Source organism: Bubalus kerabau, chromosome 10 (genome assembly GCF_029407905.1).
Source record: "Bubalus kerabau isolate K-KA32 ecotype Philippines breed swamp buffalo chromosome 10, PCC_UOA_SB_1v2, whole genome shotgun sequence".
Lineage (NCBI taxonomy): Eukaryota > Metazoa > Chordata > Mammalia > Artiodactyla > Bovidae > Bubalus > Bubalus kerabau.
Window position 1 is genome coordinate 10,931,351 of NC_073633.1, and position 21,795 is coordinate 10,953,145.

At 37.9% G+C, this 21,795-nt stretch overlaps 1 protein-coding gene across 4 annotated transcripts in view; it reads right to left on the bottom strand.

Annotated features, from left to right (window-relative positions):
* Positions 1–21,795, bottom strand: part of ANKRD31 (ankyrin repeat domain 31) — a 129,805-nt gene that overhangs the window by 31,558 nt on the left and 76,452 nt on the right. For all 4 annotated transcript variants that reach the window (XM_055536579.1, XM_055536578.1, XM_055536581.1 and 1 more), the window contains 4 exons: positions 19,028–19,170; positions 11,128–11,290; positions 8,923–9,038; positions 1,721–1,808 (listed from right to left, as the gene is read on the bottom strand). In XM_055536579.1, coding sequence (XP_055392554.1) covers positions 1,721–1,808; positions 8,923–9,038; positions 11,128–11,290; positions 19,028–19,170 — 510 coding nt within the window. The remainder of the gene's footprint in view (positions 1–1,720; positions 1,809–8,922; positions 9,039–11,127; positions 11,291–19,027; positions 19,171–21,795) is intronic.

Here is a 21,795-nt window from a genome sequence, read left to right on the forward strand (position 1 = left end):
ATTAGCAGTGTAAAAGCAAACACAAATATGTGTTGGTGGAAGTACAAATTATTATGTAACACTATAGGAAATCAACTTATCAATATGAACCAATAGATTTTACAATGTTTATATATTTTGACCCAATAATTTCAATTATGTTAATTTTTCCTAAGAGGATAATCCTAAATCCAGAAAAAACTATGTATGGTGGTGTAATAGCAAAAAATTGGAAAAATCTACATGCTCAACAAAAAAGGAAAAATTAAGTAAATCATGGGACATTTATTGAACAGGATACTATGTAACCACTAAGAATGATGACCATGACAAAAAGAAAATACAGCATATCTAACAGGATCCAATCTATGCTTTTTAACAATTTTACTGAGGTATAATTGCATAAGCATTCTCTTAGGAAAAAAAAGAAAACTAAACACCAAAATATTACAGAAGAGCAGTAGGTGATTTTTAGCATATTTTTCCTCATTATTGTTTTTGAAGTGTATCTATGTACCTTTTATAATGAAAAAAGTATATTCTTGTAAAATTCATCTTAGATGTATAAGATACTATAAATACTAAATAAAATATATGAACTATACATACTGTTTGAGGATATAAATTAATTTGTATTATTTTCCTCAAAATATAACCTGTATCATGTGTTAGGCCAGGATAAAAAGTAGAATGGGTATAGTTTAAAAATAAATAATTTTTTTAAAAGGTATACAACATGAATTAGGGCTTCCCTCATAGCTAAGTTGGTAAAGAACCTGCCTGCAATGCAGGAGACCTGGGTTCAATTACTGGGTCGGGAAGATTCCCTGGAGAAGGAAATGGCAACCCACTCCAGTGTTCTTGCCTGGAGAATCCCATGGACAGAGGACAGAGGAGCCTGGCCTCCATGGGGTTGCAAAAGTCAGACACAACTTAGTGTCTAAACCACCACCACCACAACATGAAATTAAGCTCACAGACTAATTAACAGTTATATCCTGCTACAAAAAAGACTGATGAGGTACTATTTTGTTTTTTTTAATTAATTTTTATTAGAGTATAGTTGATTTACAATGTTGTATTAGTTTCCATTTTACAGCAAAGTGAATCAGTTATACATATACAAATACCCACTTTTTTTAGATTATTTTCCCATATAGGTCATTATAGAGTACTGAGTAGAGTCCCCTGTACTATGCAGTAGGTCCTTATTAGTTGTCTATTTTATAAATAGCAGCATGTATGTGTCAATCCCAATCTCCCAATTTATCCCTCCTACACCCCCTCTCCCTTGGTAACTATACGTTTATTGTCTACATCTATGACTCTATTTTTGTTTTGTAAATAAGTTCATTTGTACCATTTTTTTAGATTCCACATATAAGTGATATCACATGATACTTGTCTTTCTCTGATTTACTTCACGCAGTATGAAATCTCTAGGTCCATCCATGTTGCTGCAAATGACATTATTTCGTTCTTTTCGATGGCTGAGTAATATTCTACTGTATGTACGGACCACATCTTTATCATTCATCAGGGCTTATAATGTGGACATTTTTGGGGGGAGGACAACTTCAACCTCACAGCACTCCTATTTTGAATTCTATCAAAAGTTTAGTTTTGCCTATTCTTTAACTTTTAAAAAATGGAACCATACTATACCCACCCCATCCCCAAAAGAAAATGAGGCAGCAATGCCTTGGATGACTGAAATAATCAAATATGAGTGCATATTTACCTGCATCTTCAGGGGTTCTTATTTCAAACTTTAATAAATTTTCTTGTTTTTCTTCTATATTTTGTAGAATGGCACTGATGGTCTGATGCTATCAGATAAAATATTTAAAAACTCATTACAAGAAGGTAGATGTTTTTCTCTAACAGGCAACTGAAAAATGCACAGTAAAAGTGCTAAATCAGATCAGATCAGTCGCTCAGTCGTGTCCGACTCTTTGCAACCCCATGAATCGCAGCACGCCAGGCCTCCCTGTCCATCACCAACTCCGGAGTTCACTCAGACTCACATCCATCAAGTCAGTGATGCCATCCAGCCATCTCATCCTCTGTCGTCCCCTTCTCCTCTTGCCCCCAATCCCTCCCAGCATCAGAGTCTTTTCCAATGAGTCAACTCTTCGCATGAAGTGCTAAATAAAGTACCACAAAAAAAGCTGATTTCCCTTTATGTTCCAAATATATTCAGGCCTCATTTAAAAACTATATATATATATATATATATATATATTTGGGAAAAAATTAAACTTAAATACATCTTGATTTATGTAGCAGATCTGCTCCTGGAAAACAGAATGTTAACAGTGGCAACCATAAAAACAATCACAATTTCTCAATGACTCCTTTTATAGGTGTAGGAGGAAAAAAAAATAACTCAGCAAATAATATTTAAAGATTACATATATGCAAGAAGTTTAAGGCTTTATGATTATCATTGTACACTATTAAGATTTCACATACAGTCTTAGAAATACAAAACACTCTCAAAAACCCACCAAGAGGATTTAAAACCACCTCTTTATATACTTGTCAGTATTAATTAAACTATTAATATTAATAGTTTAATATTAACATTAAACTATTCAATGCAGAAAGTTTCTTGGTTCATTGTTAGGGAAATTAAAATAGAGGAATATTCATACTGAAATGCCTTCAACATATTGGGTTGGCCAACAAGTTCGTTTGGGTTTTTCCATAACGTCTTAGGATCATTTTTCCTTTGACACGTTTTTCACAAATTTGTATATTAAAGCATACTGGTTGACAGCACAGGCTCTGGAGTCAGATTACCTGGATTTCAATTCTGCCGCTGCTATGTAATAGAAATGTAATTTTGGATTGTTACCTACCCTCTCTTACTTCAGCTTCCTTAGCTGTAATGAAGAAGGTAATGATATTAATAGAAACTACTTTCATTATTATGAAGGCTAAATGGATTAACATAAAGCACTTAGAGGAGAGCTCACCATGTCATAAATACTCTGTGAACGCCAACTATTATCATTATGATAATCATTTTGTACTCACTCTATATGGAGGGAGAGAAGAAGGCTGCCTAGATGCTGTGATCTGAAGGTGTTAGAAGGTAGCATCAAACTAAAATCATCGCATTTCCTTTGCATCTGGCCACAGAGTCACCCCTCATCCTCAATTTGGTTTGAAATTTTCAGCACTCAAAAACAAATTTATATTTACAAAGGACAAACCTTTAATGACTTTAAAGTCTGCATATTTTAAGTTTTTTCTTAAAGCTGGTTTTCATTAAAATCTTATATTTTCATTATATTTCCCTGAGGCTTGGCATCTAAAGTGATACACATTATTCCTGAAACAAATACTCATACTGTTAGGGTGATTTTTCCATAATGTTTTAATCTTTACATGAAATATACCTTAAAGATACTAATGGTCAATAGTGTGAGCTGAGCTGATACAGAAGGACCCCTGTCTACTCCAAACACCTGGAAAAATACATTAGACAAAATACAATAAATTTTAACCACCCACGCCCAGCTAAAATTTGAAAAATAAAGGGAAAGGAAATCAAGCTGGTAGCAGCCCATGAGGGATGTGGAACAAACATAAGTATTAGGAATTAGGGCCCATGTCCAAGGTACTAGAAACCCAAGTAAGACGGTAGGTGTTGTGAGAGGGCATCAGAAGGCAGACACACTGAAACCATAATCACGGAAAACTAGCCAATCTGATCACACGGACCACAGCCTTGTCTAACTCAATGAAACTAAGACATACCGTGTGGGGCCACCCAGGATGGGCGGGTCATGATGGAGAGGTCTGACAGAATGTGGTCCACTGGAGAAGGGAATGGCAAACCACTTCAGTATTCTTGCCTTGAGAACCCCATGAACAGTATGAAAAGGCAAAATGACAGGATACTGAAAGAGGAACTCTCTGGGTCAGTAAGTTCCCAATATGCTACTGGAGATCAGTGGAGAAATAACTCCAGAAAGAATGAAGGGATGGAGCCAAAGCAAAAACAATACCCAGTTGTGTATGTGACTGGTGATAGAAGCAAGGTCCAATGCTGTAAAGAGCAATATTGCATAGGAACCTGGAATGTCAGGTCCATGAATCAAGGCAAATTGGAAGTGGTCAAACAGGAGATGGCAAGAGTGAACGTTGACATTCTAGGAATCAGCGAACTAAAATGGACTGGAATGGGTGAATTTAACTCAGATGACCATTATACCTACTACTGCAGGCAGGAATCCCTTAGAAGAAATGGAGTAGCCATCATGGTCAACAAAAGAGTCCAAAATGCAGTACTTGGATGCAATCTCAAAAAGGACAGAATGATCTCTGTTCGTTTCCAAGGCAAACCATTCAATATCACGGTAATCCAAGCCTATGCCCCAACCAGTAACACTGAAGAAGCTGAAGTTGAATGGTTCTATGAAGACTTACAAGACCCTTTAGAACTCACCCAAAAAAAGATGTCCTTTTCATTACAGGGGACTGGAATGCAAAAGTAGGAAGTCAAGAGGCACCTGGAGTAACCAGCAAATTTGGCCTTGGAGTATGGAATGAAGCAGGGCAAAGGCTAATAGAGTTTTGCCAAGAGAACGCACTGGTCATAGCAAACACCCTCTTCCAACAACACAAGAGAAGACTCTACACATGGACATCACCAGATGGTCAACATGGAAATCAGATTGATTATATTCTTTGCAGCCAAAGATGGAGAAGCTCTATACAGTCAGCAAAAACACCACTAGGAGCTGACTGTGGCTCAGATCATGAACTCATTACTGCTAAATTCAGACTTAAATTAAAGAAAGTAGGGAAAATCACTAGACCATTCAGGTATGACCTAAATCAAATCCCTTATGATTAGATTATACAGTGGAAGTGAGAAATAGATTTAAGAAACTACATCTGATAGACAGAGGGCCTGATGAACTATGAACGGAGGTTCAGACATTGTACAGGAGACAGGTATCAAGACCATCCCCATGGAAAAGAAATGCAAAAAAGCAAAATGGCTGTCTGAGGAGGCCTTACAATTAGCTGTGAAAAAAAAAGAAGCAGAAAGCAAAGGAGAAAATGAAAGATATAAGCATCTGAATGCAGAGTTCCAAAGAATAGCAAAGAGAGATAAGAAAGCCTTCCTCAGTGATCAATACAAAGAAATAGAGGAAAACAACAGAATGGGAAATACTAGAGATTTCTTCAAGAAAATTAGAGATACCAAGGTAACATCTCATGCAAAGATGGGTACAATAAAGGACAGAAATGGTATGGACCTAACAGAAGCAGGTGTGGCAAGAATACACAGAAGAACTGTACAAAAAAGAGCTTCACGACCCAGATAATCACGATGGTGTGGTCACTCACCTAGAGCCAGACATCCTGGAATGTGAAGTCAAGTGGCCTTAGAAAGCATCACTACGAACAAAGCTAGTGGAGGTGATGGAATTCCAGTTGAGCTATTTCAAATCTTGAAAGATGATGCTATGAAAGTGCTGCACTCAATTTGCCAGCAAACTTGGAAAACTCAGCAGTGGCCACAGGACTGGAAAAGGTCATTTTTCATTCCAATGCCAAAGAATACTCAAACTACCACACAATTCCACTCATTTCACACACTAGTAAAGTAATGCTCAAAATTCTCCAAGCCAGACTTCAGCAATATGTGAACCGTGAACTTCCAGATGTTCAAGCTGGTTTTAAAAAAGGCAGAGGAACCAGAGATCAAATTGCCAACATCCACTGGATCATTGAAAAAGCAAGAGAGTTCCAGAAATACATCTATTGCTGCTTTATTGACTATGCCAAAGCCTTGACTGTGTGGATCACAATAAACTATGGAAAATTCTTCAGGAAATGGGAATACCAGACCACCTGACGTGCCTCTTGAGAAACCTATATGCAGTTCAGGAAGCAACAGTTAGAACTGGACAACAGACTGGTTCCAAATAGGAAAAGGAGTACGTCAAGGCTGTATATTGTCACCCTGCTTATTTAACTTATATGCAGAGTACATCATGAGAAACGCTGGGCTGGAAGAAGCACAAGCTGGAATCAAGATTGCCAGGAGAAATATCAATAACCTCATATATGCAGATGACACCACCCTTATGGCAGTAAGTGAAGAGGAACTCAAAAGCCTCTTGATGAAGGTGAAAGAGGAGAGTGAAAAAGTTGGCTTAAAGCTCAACATTCAGAAAATGAAGATCATGGCATCTGATCCCATCACTTCATGGCAAATGGATGGGGAAACAGTGGAAACAGTGTCAGACTTTATTTTTGGGGGCTCCCAAATCACTGCAGATGGTGACTGCAGCCATGAAATTAAAAGACGCTTACTCCTTGGAAGGAAAGTTTTGACCAACCTAGATAGCATATTCAAAAGCAGAGACATTACTTTGCCAACAAAGGTCTGTCTAGTCAAGGCTCTGGTTTTTCCAGTGGTCACGTATGGATGTGAGAGTTGGCCTGTGAAGAAAGCTAAGTGCCGAAGAATTGATGCTTTTGAACTGTGGTGTTGGAGAAGACTCTTGAGAGTCCCTTGGACTACAAGGAGGTCCAACCAGTCCATCCTAAAGGAGATCAGTCCTGGGTATTCATTGGAAGGACTGATGCTAAAGCTGAAACTCCAGTATTTTGGCCACCTCATGAGGAGAGTTGACTCATTGGAAAAGACTCTGATGCTGGGAGGGATTGGGGGCAGGAAGAGAAGGGGATGACAGAAGATGAGGTGGCTGGATGGCAGTACCGACTCGATGGACATGAGTTTGAGTGAACTCTGGGAGTTGGTGATAGACAGGGAGGTCTGGTGTGCTGCGATTCATGGGGTTACAAAGAGTCGGACACGACTGAGCCACTGAACTGACTGACTGACTGACTGACTGACTAAGGAGCAGGAGATAAGGCCTCAGGGCCACATAAGGAAGAGGCTAGAATCAGTCGGTTCAGTTCAGTTGTATCTGACTCTTTGCGACTCCATGGACTACAGGATGCCAGGCCTCCCTGTCCATCACCAACTCCCAGAGTTTACTCAAACTCATGTCCATTGAGTCGGAGTTAGAATGGAGCCCCACATAAAATTAGTGACCATGAGTGGGTATCCTTTAGCTTAAATAAGGATTAGTAAAAACTCTACTTGTCACCCACTCAATTAGAGGTCAAAGGGTATCACACAGAATATAGTGCAGAGAATTAAAGAAACAGAAAATTCAAAAAACATATAGGGAGACTAGTCTAAAAACAACCATCTCAAAAAATATGAGTTCCATAAAAGGAGAATACTGCTAATGGGAGAGGGGTAATAGTCAACAATCTAAGGGCTAAAAGTTTCCAGAATACAAAGAGAAATCTGTCTTCAGACTAAATGAACATGTTTAGTCCTTTTAGAGTAAAATTAATTAAAAACACACCCACATTTAGACATAACCTAGTGAAACAGCAGAATATGAAAAAAAAAAATCTTTAAAACTGTAAGCCTCAAAGATATATTATCTACAAGGGAGTGACATTTAGATTGACAATTAACTTTTCATTCATTACAAGAGATACCAGAAACAACGTAAAATATTTTTGAAATGTTGAGGCAAACACAATTCATTTTAAACAGCATTTAAAATATTTTAGGTATAAAACAGTTGATTAATCATAGTTTATGTTCAATGAATTGTATTTTCCTCTCTATAGTATACAGAAAAAAGTCTAATCCACACACAAAGTCTTATTCAAAATATTTCTTTGAGGAGTCTACTTTGCTTTAAGAAGTTAGTGTCTAGGATGCTATGTGTTTAATCAAACTAAGCATGTCCATCTCATAAATTAATATATGTGCAACTAAGTTATTTTCTTTAAAATACACCTTCACATGAGGGATTTCACATATAGCAAACTATCACTATAAACCATGCGGGGTCCAGCTTGGTTAAACCAGGCTGCTTTCCTCTTCTTCGTCTAGGCTCCAAGGTCTTTTCCTCCTACTATGTATCCAAGATACTTTTTGGAAGTTGGATGGATGAAGACACACTAGAACACTGCAAGAGTGACACTGTTCGTGGGATAGGTAAGTGCCAAAGAATCCAATCTAGGAGTAAAGGACAGCAGCTGAACTATACTTCTGTTCAATGCAGACAGTTGCTTGGTTCCTTTTTAGGGAAATTAAAATAGAAGTCTTATTCTGGCTTCAGAAGCAGGACAGCAGACCTCTCTGACCACCTGTCTGGGCACAGCCTAGATTCTGAACTCAGTGCCTGCCCTCAAGCACAGCAAATCAGGAATCACTTTACATAAGAAAGGGAGTGGGTCTTGGAATTCTTGAGCCCCTGGAGGTCTGGTCAACCCTAGGATCTAAGGAAATTCTGACTGACTCACAGGTGAAACAGCACTGGAAAAAGGTATAAAGTAAAACCAGTGCTGCATTTTTGCATGCAAACTGATGTTGACATCAGTTTGTGGCCTGGGATTATAAACAGGAGTCTCTGAAACTGCAATCTGAAGTCTCACCCACAGAGCAGATGCACTGGCCAGAACCTGTCCCGACTGTAACTCCAAATCGCTATTAATGAGGGACTTCCCAGTGCTGTTCAAGGCTGGATGTAGGCTGGCCCAATTGGTGATGTATACACACGCTGTTATTTCTCTCTATTGTTTCTATTTCTTTTCTTTTAATGCCTGCATGCTGAAATTAAGTCAAATAATCTATAAAAAACTGAAACCGTTCATGTGTGTAATGAGTCGTTTCTTTGGCTAATGAGTCCTTCAAACCTAAAACAAAAGTAAAACTTTTGGCAAAACATTCAGTCTGCTCAATTATGCTGTATTATTATCTTATGACAAAAAACCATTTTTAACCTGTATGTCCTTAAAATGGAAAGAATGCTGCCAATAGCCAATGCAAAGAATGGCATTTTCTAGGCTAAAGAACAAAAGCATTTCAACTTCACTCACCATGGAAAGGTTTTCTTCTGTTTTTTCTTGGTGTGAAATAGAAGGTGTATCAACAGTTTTGGAATCATCACAAATGCACTGTTTATGTCTTCTTGCCCGGACGTCAGGAATTTTTACTTTAAAACATAAAATCAGAAAATATATTAAGAATGTGCAAAAATTTTGCCTAATTTTATGAATTGTAATGGTGACAGGAATAGGAAGGATAAATTAAGTCTATAATTACCATGATACCTTAATGTTGATTAGCACCTCATTATTTATCATCAATTGACTCATTTTAGCAAATCTACTGAATACTTATCACCTGCTGGATATCCAACTCTTCCCATGAATCATCTTATTTAATCTTCATATGAGCCCTGAGGGGTAGGTAGTTAATTACATCTATTTTACAGAAGAGGAACATGAAGCTTAGAGGGATTCAAGAAGTTGCCTGATGCGTCACACAGCTAGTACTGAAACCAGATCTGACTTCAAGTCCATGGTCTACTATGACCGTAATTCACTGTCTCTATAAAGTTCTCTCCAAACCTCTTCCCATTCTGGATTCCCTTTCTCCACATATGGGTACCCTATATCCCTCATTCTGTTGGGTTACCTGTCCAAGGAAAGGTATATACAAGGAACAACAGAAAAGTGGGAACAGATCTAGTACTTTATAACAGAGTGCTCAATAGCTCCACATATGGCTGTGAAGAGAGAAAAAGACATGCCTGGGGCTATAGGAAAAGTCTCACAGCCTGTGGGCTTAGCACATGGGAGTAGACAGAGAACTGAGGGTCTGTGTGTCAGTCTCCTGACTTTGACCTACATGTGACCTAGCGCACCAGTGAAATAGGACACGATGACTATCCTTGCCCTCACCAATCCTATCAGTTGGCAAGGAGAGTGGCAGGCCAGGGGAAAAGCACATCACAGGGGTTCTCTTTCCAATAATCTCCCTCACAGACAGCACGGATAAGCTCCTGGCTTTCTTCTTCCATGAGTCAAGGTTCATGCATGAAGGAAAAGGAAGATCAATTCCCTCTCCTCAATGCTTCCAAAATTGTTTTTAACTGCCTGTTTTCTGGTTTATCTCTCCACAAGCCTGGAAGCTCCTCCTGGGCTGATCTGTATAGCATGTGCTCAACAATGTATGTTTTCTAAGCCAGTGCTCACTAAATGCTTCTTTAAAAAAACACAAACACACCCGTCACCTCACATTGTTAAAACACATGTGTGTTTGTGTGTGTGTGTTGGTGAGAACATTTAAAAGTTACTTTCTTGGCAAACTAAGTATACAATTTATTATTAAAAACTGTAATCACCGTTTTATACATAAGACCCACAGAACCAATTCATCTTTTAAGCGAAAGTTTGTACTCTTTGATCTATATTTCTCCATCTCCTCCACCACTTCCTCCCCCAAGCCCTTGGCAACCACCACTCAACCATCTATCTGGTTCTTTAAGCTTGACTTTTTAAGGTTCCACACATAAGTGACACCACGAAGAGTTTGCCTTTCTGTATCTTTCTATGCTTATTTCATTTAACATGACATTCTCCAGGTTCACCTATGTTGCTACAAATGGCAGGACTAAATGCTTATTTCTTATAGATAACTCATTATATTATTTAAGTGCAAAATACTGCTAAAAATGGTTCATAAAAATTTCCCTGACTATATATTTCCTTGAAATATTCTTTCCACTATAATATATATTACACATACACTCACACACATATATAAGTATAGTATTTTTGCTTAACAAATTCATTTTCTAGCATTATAATATTAGTCTTGAAAAGTTGGCATGGGTCCAACTTTTGCATGAATCATTATAAATTTTGAAGTAATGGAATCTTAGTCACAAAGACTTTAGTATAATGTCATCCTTTTCCAGCCCCACTATAAAGTAAACCAATTTGCATAGTTTCAGTAACAGCTCTATCTCAGACCCAGTGTTATGAGAGATGAATGTTTGTTTAATGAATGTGTTTTGTTTCAACATATAATTCTAATACAATAGAACCATAAAATCCATAAATTAAACCAAGTTTTGAAATGCTGTTTCTAAAAATAAATTATGCTTTTCAAGAGTTTAATAAACAGACAAAAAATTATCCCTAGTTATGAAACAATTTCCACAAATCTGAAGAATCTGTTTTTCTAAGCAGAGGTATACACCTGTATAAAATAGCGAGAAACACTGCTATGCATACCAGTGACCACAGCGTCACTCCCATCTCTACTGTCAGTCTCAGTAGCGCCATAAGACTTCAGCAGCTCTTTCATATTTTCATCATCTGCTTCATCCAAAGCAGTCTTCTGCTTTTCATCCTTGTGATTAGGGTTTGCTCCATGTTGTAGTAGAATCTCAGCTGCCTAGAAGGCATTTTTCCAAAGTTATCTCTACAGACACCTAAAATCAATCATTTCTGCTTTCATTATAGGATAACACTATCAAATATTAATAGTTATCAAAAAGTTTCTCAAACTCTGACCAAGAAAATTTCGATTAAACTTGATATGACACTTGTAAACTGATTCACTGTTTGGCCTGATCTGTCTTCACAGGAGAATCAAATACAGTGACACGAAAGTACCAGACACGCTGCTCTCATTGTCTAAGAGCACTTAGACGACTGATGTGCAAAAGGATTTACTCTGTTTCTTTTACACAGCCTTTTGCCCTCCCCTAAGCTGCTGAAAGATAGGGTACAGAAGGGAGCAAGGATCATTTCAGGACTATATTATATTGTATTATATTATACTATACTATACACTGTATTATAAACTGCCATTAGACAAAGTTGAATAAATTTTACTTGAACTATAACACTTCAGATATGTTACTTGTTTAGGAGTTTTTATAAGTTACCTTGGGAACCTAATGTCCATTCTAATACTCTCTATGCAAATATGTTTCCTAAATAGATGACTTGTATTCACAGAATCTTAACAAGATAAAAAGAAAAAGAAATAATCTACTCCAACCCCATCTTTTACAGAGGAGAAAACTGAGATCAAAGATAAATGTTGTGACATTTTGGGGGTAAAACTTTCTGATATAAATAATGCTTTCCTGAATAACTCAAACTTGTGTATTAGAATTAAATTTATAATTCAGCAAAGTTAAAGACTGTCACGTATTACTTGATAGTAAAAGTCAATTTAGTAAAAAAACAGTCAATGATTCCATCTGCATAATACAAGCAACTCAAATCATTGAAAAACCTTTTGATCAGGAAAAGATGGTCAGTATTTTGTTAAAAATATGTTATGTTCTAGTAGCTTTTCTCTTTCCACTTGTGTTCAGGTATGGAGAAGCATAAAAATTTAGAAGTAAATGCACCAGTAGAAATTATGACAGTTCCTTATTTGTTCTATCAGCCTAGAATTAGCCCAGCATGAAGGAAAATATATTTGTTTTAAGGTCAAGCATAAAAAACTCACTCCTGCTACTTACTATGTCCTTGGGCAAGTTACTTACCATTTGAATCTCATCACCCATGAGGCTTAAATGTATAAAGTATTTGGCACATGGTGGGGCTTAAGGGAAACCAGTCCCCTAATCAGCTGTGTGTAAGCCCCAGCAACCGTTCTGCCAGTCCTCCCTGCAGCATTTTGCCTAACTTTACGTAGTTTCCTTACACGCATTTGTAGATCAGCCAAAGAATTGAGGAAGTGCCCCCTTTAAATCGCTGGAGAGGTCTCTTTATGCAGATACATTCTGTCTGGTATCTTGTCCTCAGAATTTTAGCTGTTGGAGCCTTTTAAACTCCGAATTCTGTCTTTTCAGCTCTCTGAGATCATAAGGCTATTTGTTTTCCTCCTCCCTACACTACTGCCTGGAAACTCCCTCTAGCCCATAAGGAGGGGCAATCCACAGGGCTCATCTCATTTGCTTCTGTTCTTTCCTGCATGTTGTCTAATATCTCAAAACTTTTATTTTACATATTTTGCTCACTCTTCTAGCTTTTAAGGTGGGAGAGGATATCTTATCCCTGCTATTCTATCTTGTACAAAAGTGAGTGTCCATATATATGCGTTAGTATACTGTATTGGTGTTTTTCTTTCTGGCTTACTTCACTCTGTATAATAGGCTCCAGTTTCATCCACCTCATTAGAACTGATGGAATTTAGAAAGATGGTAACAATAACCCTGTGTACGAGACAGCAAAAGAGACACTGATGTATAGAACAGTCTTATGGACTCTGTGGGAGAGGGAGAGGGTGGGAAGATTTGGGAGAATGGCATTGAAACATGTAAAATATCATGTATGAAATGAGTTGCCAGTCCAGGTTCGATGCACGATACTGGATGCTTGGGGCTGGTGCACTGGGACGACCCAGAGGGATGGAATGGGGAGGGAGGAGGGAGGAGGGTTCAGGATGGGGAACACATGTGTACCTGTGGCAGATTCATTTTGATATTTGGCAAATCTAATACAGTTATGTTAAGTTTAAAAATAAAATTAAAAAAAAAAAGAAGAAATTAAAAAAAAAAAATGAATATTTGAAAAAAAAAAAAAAAAAAAAGTGAGTGTCCATTCCCATTCATATTTTAGCTTTAAAAAAAAAATCTTTTCCTCTCGTTCTCCCTTTCCTTATCTTTTAATACTCCACAGTTTATAAGGTAGAATACAAAACCACCTTGGAAGATAACTTAAAACAGAAACTAAGATTTTTTTTTATAGAATACAAAACCACCTTGGAAGATAACTTAAAACAGAAACTAAGATTTTTTTTTAAATATGCAAGTTGAAAAAGAAAAGATGATGATGAACTCAATTTTGTATCTAGTCATGCAAGAGAGAAAAATCACAGGATATTATAAAATTGATACTTATTAGTTCTACAACTGGAGAAGGCAATGGCACCCCACTCCAGTACTCTTGCCTGGAAAATCCCATGGACAGAGGAGCCTGGTAGGCTGTAGTCCATGGGGTTGCTAGGAGTCGGACACAACTGAGTGACTTCACTTTCACTTTTCACTTTCACTTTTCACTTTCATGCATTGGAGAAGGAAATGGCAACCCACTCCCATGTTCTTGCCTGGAGAATCCCAGGGACGGGGGAGCCTGGTGGGCTGCTGTCTCTGGGGTCGCACAGAGTCGGACACAACTGAAGCGACTTAGCAGCAGCAGCAGCAGCAGTTCTACAATTGGGCTTCCCAGGTGGCACAAGTGGTAAAGAATTTGCCTGCAATGTAGGAGACCTGGGATGGGAAGATCCCCTGGAGAAGGAAATGGCAACCCACTCCAGTACTCTTGTCTGGAGAATCCCATGGACAGAGGATTAGGACAGGCTACAGTCCATAGGGTCACAAAGAGTTGGACACGACTGAAATGACTTAGCACACACAGGTCTACAATACCATAGATTTATATATCTTGCTCCCTTACTTATCTTTCTAGATTATCTATCAATATCCTACCTCAACAACAACAACAAAAATAGGGACAAAAGGGAGAAAGTGAATCAGAAATAAAAAGAACAAATGACAAACTGTTACATGGAGGGAAAGTTAATGAAGATATAAGGAAAGATGCTGGCCAATATGTGTGTCAAAGTAATTAAAATATCGTTAAAAACACTGCCTCCTTCATTTTAAATAGAATATTTCGCTTTAAAGTGAAGGCAATGGAGATATGGAAGGTTAATCCAAAAGCAAACTTTATCTGTATCACCACCTAGGTATCAAGAACATCAGTGATTCTCTAGAACAAGCAATAATAGCACACTATGGTCCGTGGGCCAAATGCTGTCTGCTGCCTGATTTTGTAAATGAAGTTTTAGCGGCGCACAGTCAAAACCCACTCATTTACAAACTGTCTAGGGTTGCTTTTACAACAGAACAGCAGGTGAGTGGTTGCAATAGAGGCTGTGTGGCCCAGAAAACCCAAACTACTGATTATCTAGCCCTTTGCAGGAAATATTTACCAATCCTTGCTCTAGAGCAGAGCTGTCCAACAGAGGTCTCTGTGATGATGGAAATGTTCTAATCTTCATTGTCTAATACGGGAGCCACTTGCCGCATGTAGCTACTGAGCACTTCAAATGTGGCTAATGCAACTGAAGAACTGAATTTTTAAATTTAATTGATTTTAGGTAATTTAAATTTAAATAGTCATTATGTGGTTAGTGACTATAGTACAGGGTAGTGCAGCTCTAGATCAAACTCCTTATTTCAAGGGTAAAGTTATCTTTATCTTTTTCAAGCAGCAGAACAAGGCCTAGAATTCAAGTTCTCCAATATCCAGTTCTGTGTCTTGTCTGTTAAACCAAGTTCCCTTTCTGCTATTTCCTGTGGTTAATTTTCAGTTCTTGACATTTATCTTTACAGAAGACCCTCCACGACTGAGTAATCATCTTCTCTACCCCTTAAAGTTACCAAATTTCTATGAGAGAAGCTAGAGTCTTCAAAATAGGAAAATTCTCACTTATGAAGTGAAAGTCACTCAGTCGTGTCCGAATCTTTGCAACCACAAGGAATGTAGCCTGGCAGGCTCCTCTGTCCATGGAATTCTCTAGGCCAGAATACTGGCCAGAAAAATATACTACAAATTGATAACAAAGTCAAAATGTAAAGATGTAGGATTGCCTGAAAAGAAAGTGAAAGTTACTCAGTCATCCCCAATTCTTTGTGACCCCATAGAATATACAGTCCATGGAATTCTCCAGGCCAGAATACTGGAGTGGGTAGCTGTTCCCTTCTCCAGGGGATCTTTCCAACCCAGGGATCGAAACCAGGTCTCCTGCATTGCAAGTGGATTCTTTACCAGCTGAGCCACAAGGGAAGCCCAAGAATACTGGAGTGGGGAGCCTATACTTTCTCCAGGGGATCTTCCTGACCTAGGAATTGAACCAGGGTCTCCTGCATTGCAGGCGGATTCCTTACCAACTGAGCTATCAGGGAAGCCCAGGATTTCCTGAAGTTATATATTAAAATAATATTGTAGAAATGCTTAAAGCACCTGAGAAGCAAAACTGATAAGGGATAAACTAAAAAGTAAAACTGTTAACCTAAAAAAAGAAAAATCAGGATTTTAATATGGTGGTGGTGGTGATTTAGTTGCTAAGTCATGTCTGACCCTTGCTACCCCATGGACTGTAGCCCGCCAGACTTCTCTGTCCACAGGATTCTCCAGGCAAGAATGCTGGAGTGGGTTGCCATTTCCTTCTCCAGGGGATCTTCCCAACCCAGGAATTGAACCTGGGCCTCCTGCATTGTGGGCAGATTCTCTACTGACTGAGCTACAATTAGAAAGAGTTAAATTTATTATATAAAAATTTAAAGTGTGATCTTGACTCTTTTGAAGATTTAATGTAGATTATAATGAACTAGCAATATTAAAAATACAAGACTTGTCTTTAAATTAGCTTATCTAAATTACTTTGGAATATGGTGTTTTTAGCTGGATACTGTAAAGCTAAAGCCAAGAAGAACTACATGATCACTATATTCTTATTTAGATATTGCCAAACTTTTTCTGGAAAGAGCCAGATAGTAATTATTTTGTGTGTGTGCCGTGGTGTCTCCAGCATAACTACTCAGCTCTACCGATAGAGCACAAAAGCAGTCACAGACAACACGTCAACAAATGAGCATGACTGTGTTCCAGTAAAGCTTTATCCATGGGCACTAAAATGTGAATTCCATGAAATTGTCATGAAATATTCTGTCTTCCCCCACCTAGTCATTTAAAAATATAAAAATTACTCTTAGCTATCAGCTATTCCAAAACAGGCAAAGGGCCACAATTGCCCTGGGAGCTGTTTGCCAGCCCTTGCTCTAGACGAGAAATGTGTTTTACACAGTGATGTGGATTAACAATTCTGAAAATGCATTACATTTATATGAGAGTTGGACAAATAAGTAAATAAATCGTGGATAAAATAACCAGGTTTATCATTGTCAGAAAAAGAAGTTGTAAAGAAACAAGATGGATAAAAGCTAGAACGAACTCTGTGAAGCTGAATTAGAGTATTTAATATATACAGATAGATTAATTCAGAGATATAGATATGAGTATATATGTATTAGTATACTCACATATTTTCCTGTCTTTACCCTCTGAAAGGGCCGAGAAAGAATGACAAACTGATAGCAATAAGCATAAAAAAAGAAAAATCAGGATTTTAATATAAGTGTATTAATACAGGACCTAGGGCCAAAACTTGTGGCACCTTTCAAAATTTTTGAAAAAAAGAACTTCCCTGAGACCATGATGCAAAAAGTTAACTGTGAGATAAAGGATGTGCTGCCATACTATTTTGCCAGAAAAGCTAGGCCAAGAAAACATACTTTATTATAGTGTCTCTGCTGAAGCAGAAATCAATCAGTATGTACTTCACTTAGAAACTAAATACAATACTACTTAGAGGAGTTAACACAGCAGGCCTAAGACTGCTCTCTAGAGAGGCCGCTTATGTGGCTGGCCTGTAGCTGGCATGTGAGAACCAGGCTGGCAGTCAGTGTCCAGCGCTGATATAAACCTGTCCCTAATTGCTGTGACTCTCTGTGCTTAAACTGTCTACACACACAATGTGGTGTATGCTTTTGGGAGTCTGGAATCTTGGTAAGTGCTAGGTAGAGGGTGTCCACAGGACCAGCCCTCAATATAAATCATGAGCATTAAGTTTCTAATCAGCTTTCCCGGGCAAAAACTTTGTACTTATGTCACTACACTTTCACTGCTGAGGGAAAAGCAAACCGTACGTGGCCTCTCGTGAAGAAGAGTACATAGTACAGCCCGCACACAGATATCTCCAGACTCTACCTTTTTCTCTGATAATCCAACTATGTATCCTTACTATATTGCTGGAATAAATCTTACCCATGAATACCATATGCTGAGCTCTGTAACACCTTCTAACAAATATCCAGGTATAGGGGTGATGTTGGGGGGGGGGGGTCCTTATATTCTATATTGCATATATGCAATATTCTATATTGCATTTTTCAGGATAGTCTAAAATCCTAATTTTCCTACTATGAATTTTTTGCCCTTATTTAAGTGCTTTCACTTTAAATGACCTTTTCCCTGTACAAATAACCAGCAGGTTCATCACTTCAGTGACTCTCCCTGTTTGTTTTCTTCCACTGCACAATCACATAACCTCAAGATTTTGTCAATTCCTTTTTAATTTAAACATCTTTAAGGTCAAAGAGCTTATTTGATCAAAAGAAGTCTCCCTGGACATTAGCCTACCCATCTGGTATTATTCTTAATTATTAGTTTATACCTTTTATCTCTGCAAATCACAAACTCAATTTTTCTTTCACATGACTATATTCAGGCTGAAAACAGTGGAGATATATTTTCACAAAATTAAATAAAAACTACCAGACTATTAAAAAATACCTAGAGACATATAAAGTGGTATTAGTGAGAGAGCCAAAATATTTTTTTACATGAATCTTGGTTTTATACTGTTGTTGTTGCTGGTAATTTCCTTAACGACTTTTCAAAGCAAAAAATTATTCCTGAAATCTACACTATCTACAGATAAATTTTCTCCTAAGGTTTGTCAAAAAAAAAAAAAAGGTAAGTTTAAAAATCTGAAGAATTTTAACATCTAGATTTGAAATTTAGTGTTACTCTAATAATTAACCTAGTAATTTTCCCGTTATTTTCACCATAGTTGTTTATAAAACAATGAGAAAAAAATACAACAACCCCCAAAGAAACAAGCAACTTAAGCTTTTACCCATTTCTCTGAAACTTCAAACTCACTAAGAAATTTCTGAGTTTGAAAATTGTCTGGTTATCACATATATCATCACTATATATATTCTTTTATGTACAACAGCAAATCATTTCAGACAATTAAAATTAGAACGTATTACATTGATAGGCTGTGTTTACTCTTAGCCATTTCATTTTATTCTGATTTACATGAATTACACAATGAAGAGACAATGGAAACAGGATTCATTAGGAAATATATTGCTTTTCTAAACTATATGTAATATCATATACACTTGTACCTCTAAGCAGTTTTAAAAATTCTTTGTCTTAAGGAATCACTTTAATTAGCAATTTAAAATACCTTCACTGTCTTCATTCACTTTTTAAAGAAAAAGAAATAGGAACCTAATATGATGAACTATACCTTTAAATGGTTGTTTGCAACAGCATCATGTAAGGGTAGAATTCCATCTACATTTTCACAATTAACATTAGCACTAGCTTTTAACAACTCTACAATTACATCACTCCATCCATTACTAGCTGCCTTATGAAGTGGTGTCCAACCTGAAAAAGGAAAAAAGAGAAACAAAAGAAGCTACTTACAAATCAATACTCAAGTAGTATCCTCATTATTAAGTTTATTTTCACTAATGGAATGAATATATATATTGATTCAAATGTATATACTAAGTACTGGACAGGAAATAATATTGAAAACAGGCCACGTTAACATCCTCTGAGCCCACAGCTGCCCTTGGACATGGCCCTGTCCACCAGAAGGCCCAGGACCCAGATCCTCCCACCGTGCACACACACTAGACCCAGGACACCCAGGGCCCTGCAGCCAGAGTCCCTGGAGCCCAGTTCTACCCACCAATGGGTGGGGACCAGCCCCAGAAACCCCTGGGCCTAAGCCCTGTCCATCAGCAGGCCTGCTCTAGCCTTGGGAATAGCCTCAGCCACTAGCAGGTGGACGCCAGCCCCTGGACAATTACAGCTCCACAGCCTGCTGTGACAGAAGTCAGTCTACCAACAAGCAGGCCAGCACCAGCCCTCGGACCAGCTGGGCCCAAGTTCTGCTCAGCAGTAGGCCAACATAAACTTTAGGTCCACTGAACCCCACAGCCACCTGTAATAAGAACTGGGCCCACTCATCAGCAGTCCAGCACGAGCTCTAGAACCTGTGGGCCCTGCATCCAGTCCCCAAGACCTGGCTGTGCTCACCAGTGGGCTGGCAGTAGTCCCAAGAACTAGCTTCTTCCACTGGAAGGCAGGAAACAGCCCTGGGGTCTCCTATAGCCAGACTCTGCCCATCAGTCAACAAGCACTAGTCCTGGGGTCTCCTGGGGTACAACAGCCAACTGCCTTGTGACAGCCCCACCCACCAGGCCAGCAGCCTCCACACAAAGTAGGGCAACCAACCCAACTGCGGACAAGCCAGGCCTACCAGACCACCCACAGCAGTCAGACTGACGCAAACGAAGGACGCATGTAGCCCACTTCGTGGGGACCCCTAGAACATACAGCTCTGCTAATCAGAGGGACGTGAGCTCCTAGAAGCATAAGACATTTCCTATAAGAGGCTACTTCTCCAAGGTTGGGAAATGTAACAAACCTATCAGATACATAGAAATAAAACTAGTTAGTTAGGCAAAATGAGGCAACAGAGTTTAAAAGAAAGAAACAAGATAAAACCCCAGGAGAAGAACTAAGTGAAGTGGAGATAGGAAATCTATCTAAGAAAGAGTTCAAGGTAATGACTATAAGGATAGTCAAAGAACTTGGGAGAAGAATGGATAAACAGAGAAATTAGAAGTTTTTTAACAAAGAGTTAGAAAACAAAGACCAACCAACCAGAGACGAAGAATACAATAACTGAAATGACAAATACACTAACAGGAATTAACAATACACTAAACGATATATAAGAACGTATCAGCAAGCTGAATGACACAGCAGTGGAATTCAAAAAGTAAGGACAGTTTAAGAGCTCTCTGGAACAATATCAAGTGTGCCAATATTTTCATTACAGGAGTCCCAGATGAAGAGAGAGAAAGGGACTGAAAACATATTTGAAAACATAATAGCTGAAAGGTTCCCTAACCTGGGAAAAGAAAGAGACATCCAGGCCCAGGAAACAAGATCAAGACAGTCCCAAACAGGATCAACTTAAAGAGGACCACATTAAGACACATTGTGATTTAAATGGAAAAATTTAAAGACAGGGAATATAAAAAGCAGCAAGAGAAAAGCAACAAATAACATACTAGGGAACTTCCATAAGACTTTTGGCTAACTTGACAACAGAACTCTGCAGGTCAGAAGGCAGTGGTACCATATATTTAAAGTGATGAAAGGGAAAATGTACAACCAAAAATATTGTACCCAGCAAGGCTTTTATCAAATATGATGACGATATCAAAAGCTGTATAGACAAGGAAGAGCTAAAAGAGCTCAGCACCACCAAACCAGCTTTATGAGAAATGTGAAAGGGACTACTCTAAGCAAAAAAGAAAAGGCCACAACTAGAAACATGAATATTATTATGAAAGGAAAAAGTTAATTGGTAAAGGCAAATATACAGTAAAGATAGTAAGTCAACTGGGTACAAAATTAATAGGAGTTTAAAAGACAAAAGAAATAAAATCATCTATAACCATAATAAGTAGTTAAGGAATATACAAAACAGATGAAAAATATGATACTAAAAACAGATACTGAAAACTCCTTACACTACTGGAGGAGTGGAGAGTAAATATGCAGGGTTGTTAAAATGCATTTGAAACTAAGAGATCAGAAGCAAGTTAAAATAATCATATTATATATATATATATATACACACACACACACACACACACACACTCATGGTAACCATGAATGAAAAATCTATAATAGATATGCAAAAAAGAAAATGGAAACTAAACATAACATTAAAGATAATCATAAAATAACAAGAAAACAAAAGAAAAAAATGAATAAAAAAAGAATTACAAAAACAACTCCCAAACCATGAACACAATGGAAATAAGAACATACATATCAACAATTACTTTAAAAATAAATGGACTAAACGCTCCAATCAAAAGACAAAGAGTGATTGAATGGATACAAGAACAAGACCCATATATATATACTGCCTACAAGAAACTCACTTCAGATCTAAAGACACACACAGATTGAAAGGTAGGG